The 9,357-nt window shown below is 32.1% G+C and overlaps 1 protein-coding gene across 1 annotated transcript in view; it reads right to left on the minus strand.

Annotated features, from left to right (window-relative positions):
- Positions 1-9,357, minus strand: part of LOC106472683 (potassium voltage-gated channel subfamily KQT member 5-like) — a 43,568-nt gene that overhangs the window by 16,104 nt on the left and 18,107 nt on the right. Inside the window, exons 4-6 of the mRNA XM_022401235.1 lie at positions 6,428-6,603; positions 5,442-5,570; positions 4,688-4,798 (exon numbers count right to left, since the gene is read on the minus strand). Of these exons, the coding sequence (XP_022256943.1) occupies positions 4,688-4,798; positions 5,442-5,570; positions 6,428-6,603 (416 nt within the window). The remainder of the gene's footprint in view (positions 1-4,687; positions 4,799-5,441; positions 5,571-6,427; positions 6,604-9,357) is intronic.

Genomic DNA, 9,357 nt, shown 5'->3' on the forward strand with positions numbered 1-9,357 from the left:
GTATATATATATATATATATATATATCCGTGTCAGTGTGAACTACTTGTACTTGATGATGACAAAACCTTGTCGAAATGTTGTACATTTGCTGTTATGTTAAACGTATATTAAAGTTTTTCTTCATTACCCATTCAAGGCGTCTCCAAGCATTATTAAACTTAAAGTGGGTTCTCGTCATCGAATAACAGATTTTGCTTTTATATACATTAAAGAATGAGAAACTGATTGTGTTTTTTATGACATAGTACGCATTTAACGTACTGGTTATAGTTTTTGCTTCTATATTTAATGTTATTTCTTACGTTTCCTGATGTTTTATATGTAAACTACTTAATGTTAATTAACCCTTGCCAGATGGGTCACGGGTCAAAGGCTATGTCATCGCGTTTGTTAACTAGCATTCAAACTTTTATTGAACTACTATTTTATGAATTTATTTCATTAAGTTTGGTATTAAATTGTAGATTATAATTTAAGTTTTCATATTATACATTATTTAATTTCAACTTTTTAATTTAAAAGTAATTATCTAAAAACACACCTACGCATCGATTTTTGTGTGTCACATGGTATGTTGAATGCAGCACTGGGTCAAGTTAGGTACTTGTGATGTCAAAATACAAAGTCTATAGTTTCGTACGAATTAGGAACTCAAATTAGCGACATTGACAAGCTAGCATATAAAATAAGAACCTTCTACCTTTTCTATTTGCTGAGATATTGCTCATGTACTACATCAAACACAGTGGCCTTGCTCACATCATTCCATTTTTGGAAACGGTCCCTTGTATACACTTGCATTTATATATGACATGTGAATAACCAATCGAAAGCTTAGAATGTCCCCCTAGTGGCTTTCTCAGCCATTTTCAAATAAGCGTAATTGCTTTCGTGCTGGTAAGTTAAGTCTTTAGCCTATTCAAAATCTCATATTTTTAGACCCAAATACAGCTTAATTACTTAACTTTATAAATTATAATGAAATTCTATGGTATCGATATAGTATTTTATGTTTATGTGGTTATTCGAATGTATATATAAGACCTAAAAAAATTATTTTGTTTCACATCCTCCACGTGCGAAATTTATTAAAACTTAGCAAGCTATGAAAAACAGCAACCGAGTACAAATGTCCTAACTAAAAAAGAGAATTGTTTCCTTTACTTCTCTATATAATATTCTATGTTTTAAGAAAAATAAGCTTAAGAACTTATTTCAAAATATATACTGTATAATAATTGAAATGTGACTGTATTTTACAAAACACTAGTCCACTAAAACACATCTAAGGTCAGTTTTATATTATTCGATATGGTAACATCAGTGCACGTGCACCACATCATTGTAACTTCTGTATTGTTAGCCAGGCATGGCTGAAAGGTCAATATAATAAAAATAATAAATATATATAAATGTATAATGTTATGAGGTTTAAGCTATTTGGTCTAAATAGTTTTGTGTTCGTGTTATAATTCGTAGTTATTCTAAAATGAAAAAAGCATTTATTTCCTAACTTTTTATTGTGGTTACGAGATCGGTCAAATTGACCAAACCCGTACAGAGATTCATTTGTGAAAATAACAGATAAAAGATAAAGTTTTTCTTAAGAAACGTCTGATAACTATCTGGACATATTAAGGATTTTGCATGTTTAACTTGAAAATTTTCTGATGCATAAAAGTATTTTTAATCTTAAAATGAAAATTACATTGCATTTCGGATAGCCAACATATGAAGAGAACAGAAGGCATGAGAAAAATATTGCTTAAGGAATCTTAAAACTTAATAAAAATATGATACTTTGTGTATGAAAGCATTGTAATTTATACTGATAATCTGCCAGATTTCGTGAACATACGCTTACTAATTTAAAAGTTATAGCATGAAAACTATAACAAGAACAAAATGGTTATGAAGTCAGTTCCAGGGGCCGAGCCCATGCTGAAAGAGTTAATTTGTACAATTAATAAATAACATCTATTTGTGTTGAAAAGGATGCTTATTTAAATCTCATGCTTAGCTTTATAAGATGATTTATTCTGCTAAAGTTTAAACAACCTACATAAATAATCATTACTATTGTATATTACTCTAACCATTACTATAACCAAAACTATACATGTTTATCAAGGATATTATTTTAATGCTTAAAATAAAGGTTTTTGACAATATCTTTGTTACGTCCATCAAAATGATAGTATTAACATTATTTATTGATTACTAGGTTTTAAGGAAGCATAATTTTCATTTATATATATATATTATTATTTCTATTTTTGATTATGTGCTAATATATTTAAACTAGACCTAGATTACATAAGTATGAATTATAATTCTTTAGAGTATTTAACAAACTCATTTCACACCATATACTTGCCATGTAGATAGATAAAGGTGAAGAACATAACTATTGAAGATTTCTTCTTAGTAAGTTTACCTTAACACAGTGTTTTTTGTTCACTGTGGGTGAAGAACATAACCATTGAAGATTTCTTCTTAGTAAATATACCTTAAGAAAATGTTTTTGTTTTTATTTACTACAGGGAAAGGACATAACCAGTGAATGTTTTTTCTTATCAAGTATACCTTACACAATGTTTTACTTTTTGGTTTACTGATTATACATTTAAATGTGTTTTGTTTATATGATTAGTGCTGTACATTTAACGCCCATTAGTTATTTTGACATATTTGGTTCATTTCAATTTTTGTTTTATATTTCTTTTTGGTATTTCTATCGAGTACAAGGTGCACTACATTACAAAATGTATTGGTACCTTACGAATTGAAAAGTATGTCTCGTATGTAACTACTGGGCTGTTTGTTAGTAAGATGTAGATTCATGTTCGTCAACCAATAAATAATATGCATCTGGCTGAACAGACTATTAAAATGTTTTTCCAAGAAATTCAAGTGCATTGTGGTTTTCTTTTCATAAGGCGAGGTTTTAACTGAAATGCATTTCAGGATCTTTTAAGAGTAGTCATGATATCAAGTCCAAAATAAATAGAATATGAATCATGTCATGATACAACTCCCACCATTCTTCACGATTGAGAAGACGCACTGTTATGCAAACGCCCTCGTGGTTGCCGTGAAATCTAGACTTGTCCATTATCAGCATTTGTAAGAACCAATGAGTGAAAGCAAAGGAAAATATGATACGTCAACCACACTACATATAATGATAGACAAGGTTCATCTCCAAAGGATGGTTTTTAATTGTTTTTCACACCAATGTTGAAGCTTATGAGAGCCAACGCTTTTCATTCAAGGCTGTGATGAGCGGCTTACAGTTTGCAACACGTCCATGAAATATAAAAGTATGAAGCTCTCTACGCACATTTGATGCGCTACCCTGCTGTCTTATATTCTAACTAAAGCCATCGGTGATAGACAGGCACAAGGCTTACAGTTCATAACACGCTTCATAGTTCGTACGAACCAAGAAATAGTCAGTTTAAACCGTCAAGCTTGTATTAATTAAACATTAAAAGGTCCAATGATGTTTCCTTTTTTTTTCAGAACATTCCCCATAGTGTATTTCGGTATCAGTTGAATAGTCTAAGACACTAACAACACTGCATACAAAAACTCTTCCTCTTTTCAGGTTTATCAGATCTTTTCCACATAACACATGGCTCCAAATAGTTGTCTATGGTAGTTGCTAACTTCCAATAACACTGGCCAACAAGTCATTTCTATCAGATATAATTACAGATGGGCTAGATTGCTCTTGGGACTCTGATTCCAAATCTGTTTTTGGTTTTTCTGTAACACGTCAAGTTTTCGTGATGACACCGATCAAATTTGAAAGGTTATTGTTGTACATTTATTTTTTCCCAAGTATGTACTGTTCAAATTTTACCAAGTGTATGGTGTGTATAACGTTTATGGAAATTATACTGAAAAATGAATAAAATTGTAACGTTAACTAGCCTAATGTGTGATTATTACCTAAATTGTGATTAAAATATTACCAGTCATATTTCGATAACTAGGTGCGCTAGTAGAAAACCGTAAACACATTTGGAATCAGTGTACAAAACTGGTCCAGAAAAGTGTATTTATATCTTTGATGAGAGAAAAAAGTTTGATTTTGTCGAAGCAGTGTAAGTATGAGACTCGTGTGCAACTCTGGTGGGGATAGGTCCATGCTAGTAGGCACATGCTGTTTTAATACAGTAATACATTGCATATGCATATACCTTGAATACTGATTTTTTTCCGTGTGTTCCAGCTTATAATTTGCAACATTAATAATATTATTTTGCAAATTGTGCATTTTTATCGAGCCTAAAATATCTAATCAACGAATAAACACACAATGTAACAGATTTTGAGTTTATCTGTCTGATGATATCATCCATTTTCAATAGTGTCCTTTTGCATGATGAGTGCAAAAATAACAAAATTAGACCAGGAAAACATAGTTTAGTGAAAATAATGTCTTTTACGAAACAACTTTTGAAATTTAAGCTTATCAAACTGTATAATATCATATGACAGAAAAATACATTATTTGGAGACATCGATAAATATTCATGAACGTCTAGGAATTAACAACTTTCTAATTTAATATCATATTTTTGCTGATATGAACAGTATACCGTAGGAGAAGTTAAATGATAACAATGAAAGAGACAGGTTACCTGATGCAATATATTCTACTCTAACATACATACCGCTGGAAGAGCAAAGAATGAGATTCCTAACAAAGCACAGAAGGCTGCTATCAGTTTTCCACGCCAAGTAGTAGGAACCATGTCACCATATCCTACAGTGCACAATGTAACCTATGCATAAAATAGTTTTAGTTTTATAGTGTTTGCTTCTAATGGCTATTAGTTGTTAAATACATATATTAAATCAACAATTATCTTCTATTAAATATTGTTGAAGTGTTTGTTTCAATAAAGATGCGACTCGTTAAACCGAAAAAAATAAGTCTTATAACAACAACAAACTATATGAATTGTTATTATATTTTATGAAAATGTTGAGCATTTTATTTTGTCTTACATCAATATCTCAGAAAAACATGCATTGATTGTTAACAACGTTAATAACATAATGATCTTCCATCACATTAAATGTAACAAGAGAGACTGTACATGGTCGAAGATAATAATATAAAATACAACGGTGTACAAGTTTAATAAGCTTCTCTTATGGTTTGTACCTTATAATTTTGTTACTCAGATTAAAACTCTTTGGTAATATTTTTATAGGATTTTAGTAAACCAACATAGTTTGTTCCAAAATTGTATTTTTTAACCTATTCTTACTTACAAACAAACATATTAATATTTTACACTGCTATAAAATAATTATTTACCATAGTGATAAAACTATTTAACAACTACTCATTTGATACAATATGTGTAGTTCATTTCGAATACAAAAAAATAGGAAGTTATGAAAATTAAAGAAACTTACAACTCCCCACCAGAGGGCGTCAGCAAAACTATGAAAGTTCGTATTCTTTTGATCTTTCTCAGCAAGGTAAATTAAAAACGACGAAAATATCAAACCCAAGAAGCCAATATACAGAGTTGTGAAGAGCTCCTTTTTGAAAATTGAAACAAAATTAAAACAGTAACAAAATTTAAGTTATACATATATTTCTTAAAATAACGTAATATATGAGAAATTTCTACCTCTGAGCAGATGATTAGTCTGAGCAAAAATAATCAAAAATCAGTAATTTATATCTTTGTAAAATGCTTAAGCCACTGCTTATAAATATTTATTTACCGGACTAATTAACGACTTGGTATAAATAAACTGTTTTACGTATAATTATCAAACCAGCAGCTCAAACGCTATTTATATAAGCACAAATACACATAATGATAATATATGTGTTTTTCATACGCGACACATTATTTCAACAGTTCGAGTAACTCAACTGTTTTATATTTAGTAATAGTAATTAAAATAACTAATTTAAATTATTGTAGATGTGACCAGAGCAGATACAGAAGATTATCGAAGAACAAAGTATGTGATTTATGGTGTTATGCCTATAAATACCTTTTTCCTTGAACCACCAAGTAAGTTGCAGTCAAGCGCAATTTTTACCTCACCATGTCAGTTTAATTTTTAAAAAAACTATATATAAATGATATAGAATCACGTTGAACTCCTTTGAAAATTTAGTCCTATAAACATATTTCGATATATTGTGGTTAAAGCAAGGTGCTTGGTAATTAAAGCGGTGATAATTCCAACCAGATTTAAATTTTCGCTTCATTAATTTAGATTTCTATATTGTAAACCAATTTACCACCCTTAAACACATGTAATATACTGCGATAATTAATTATGATTTATTCTACGCGTTTCTCAAACTTCTAATTTAGCTCAAAAATCTGTTAGTGTATTAAAAGATTTACCTTTATCAATACTTTGTTTTGGCTCACCTGACGATGTGCATACACAACTGAACCTAGAAGCTTCCACGTTCCACCGCTCCTGTCCATACGAACCATTCGCAGGATCTGAAAGAATCGAAGCCCTCTCAAGGCAGAAGTAGGAAATACTTGTTCGCTGCTCCCCATAGAAAGTACCACAAGTGATGCAATGATGACAATGACATCTTATCGGGAAAGATAAAAAGACTACGTAGAACAATAGGATTACGAAAGTAAAATTTGAATATGGTAGGTGGATTGTAAAAGTGAACACCTTTCATTTTTTGAAGGTTTACATCAGTTCAAAGATTAAGAAGATTAAAATTAGTCATATACTAATTAAGATGAAATGGGAGCTAGGTTATAACTATCCAGTCTGAATATAAAAAAGCTATTATGAAAACAAAATAAAGTATAGTACATTGCTTAGCCAGCTTTGGCCGTTTAACACTCTAACAAAAAATTAAGTTTTAACCGTAGTTTCAGCTATGTTCTTCAAAATTAGTGTGCAGACATTCTCTAGAAGCTCGAAAAATTAGGCTAAATAAAATATAGCAAATGCAAGTTCCCTGTCCTTTTCACAACAAAACAGTGCACAAAGTACCACTATATATGTTAGAGAGTACAATGTAGTGTTACGTATATTAAGTATAGCTTTTTTTCATTTTTAGTTTTTCAAAAAAGTTCAAAAAAATGCTACACTGGCGGGCCAGAAGAGAGTTATGCTCCTTTCTTCGGCCAAGAGTGAAAATGTAAGTAATGTATACTTTATTGGAATATGGTGGTCAAGTGAAATATCTTGCCCTTGTGTACGTGAAACTAAATGAGATGACTAGAGGAAGAAAGTGGAGGCGAGTATTAGCAGAACATCAAAGAGAAGCATCAATGAATTAACCTGGATATACTCAGAAAATCCCCAACGATGATATTAGTACTCGAGAAACAGCGATAGATATATTCAATACGAAGTCGCTTGAGGTAAATAGTAAGAGGTAAAAAAATGATTCACTCGAAAAGCTCATTTGTGTGACAGAAAAGACGGGTTCCAAAATTCCATACGTAATGAAATTAAGGACTAAAGGCTTGTAAATGTATAGAAGAAAAAGAAGATTCAATCCCTAATAGATTCCCATTAACTTACGCATAAGTTCTTTTCTTTATTTGGGCCTGGTCTGGAGAATTAAAAGATGACGCTTCCGAGTAAAATGGTTTTTAAAGACAATTGTTAACAACGTCTGAAAGTTTAATTGAAGTAATGTTTGAATTTCTTCTTAGTATATCCGAATAGTTTAGCTCGAGTTTTGTCAACTTTAAGATAAAGGCACTAGAATCAACACTAATGAAGAAAGCGACTTACAGCAGCCTGAAGTACTTTGTTGAATGTTATAAGAATAGAAAAAGTACCCAGAAAAAAGGTGTCATTAGGTTACTAGAATATAAAGGTTAATATATTATATTATATTGTTACAGTCCATGTCGCCATGTTCGGTAATGCTCTATTTTACCGGTGTGTATATTGAAAATAGCCCTGCAGCGTAGTTTCCATTGCAAAAGGCTCTGTCGTAAGGCTTTATTGTCCAAAGCGCATCATTCTTCCCTACAGGCTATCCATAATACATCTAGTTTGCGAGGACGGTGATTTTACAGAGCTCGTTTCAACAGTATGATCTCACAGACATCCATAGCTTTGATCAATATGTCTTTGTATGGAATAGCATGAATAGTCGTTTCGTTCTTCAGCTGTTGAGCAATGAAATGGTTAGTTGGATATTTCATTTAAGCAGCTTGTGTACACATGACTTATGACGCTTTTCTAGACGGGGATTCTTCTGTACTATGTTGCACACTATTGCTTGAAGTACTTGGACGACTTTTGCCACTAATCTTTGTGTCCGCGAATTCCCACCTATTACAAGACATAGAACTTAGCTTACCACCGCTGGGAAGGTTTGTTGTTTATCTTTCTGGATGGTAGTGGTGCCCCAAGTTGATCCATATTCTTTAATTTTTAATGCCATTAATTTTAATTTGTCTTGAATTTCGCGCAGAGCTACGCAAGGGCTATCTGCGCTAGCTGTCCCTAATTTAGTAGTGAGAGACGAGAGAGAAGGCAGCTAGTCAACACCTACCACCGCCAACTCTTGGTCTACTCTTTTGCCAACGAATAGTGGGATTGACTATCACGTTATAACACCCCCACGGCTGAGAGGATGAGCATGTTTAGTGACGGGGATTCAAACCTGCGACGATCAGATTTTGAGTCGAGCGCCCTAACCACCAGGCCATGTCAGGTCTTATGCTATTAAGTACAGTAGATGTTCCCGCCTTATAAATTATAAATTTCCGATCTTAACACACCTTTGTGATCTGAATGTATGAATATTTTCCGTCGGAAAGGGCTCTTACGTAACCTCTCAAGTAGGGATCAATTTTTGGTGACATTACACTACCTAAGTTACGCCAAACAATGTCAAAATGCAGTTCCTATACGTTCTATACCACCACAGCTTTATATTTGCTGTGATTGTTATAATTTACATATTCGGACTCGTTTTGATATAACTTCTTCAACCCTCTGTAGATGAACTGGAAGAGGAAGTCGAGGCGTTTCTGTCACATAGAGACAATATAACTGAAGAGGCAGAACCGAACCTAGTGGTACTCTAGATGAGAAATTGAATGTTCTGGAGGACGTATTATCAACAGAAATTGCTGTACGTTGATGGATGAAAAATTATGAAATACGTCTGACATATCTCATGGCTAGGTTTACCAGAAGTCCCAGTAAAATTGGGATCATCCCAAATTTTAGTACTTTTTTGTTCTGACCCGAAAGAGTAAAATCGTTAAATTTTACCTGTCATAAGATATTAGTATTAGGCCTATAACATTTGTAAACACTACATTCTTTACTAACCTTCTTATGAATTATCAAGAAT

Source organism: Limulus polyphemus, unplaced genomic scaffold (assembly GCF_000517525.1).
Source record: "Limulus polyphemus unplaced genomic scaffold, Limulus_polyphemus-2.1.2 Scaffold5523, whole genome shotgun sequence".
NCBI classification, from domain to species: domain Eukaryota; kingdom Metazoa; phylum Arthropoda; class Merostomata; order Xiphosura; family Limulidae; genus Limulus; species Limulus polyphemus.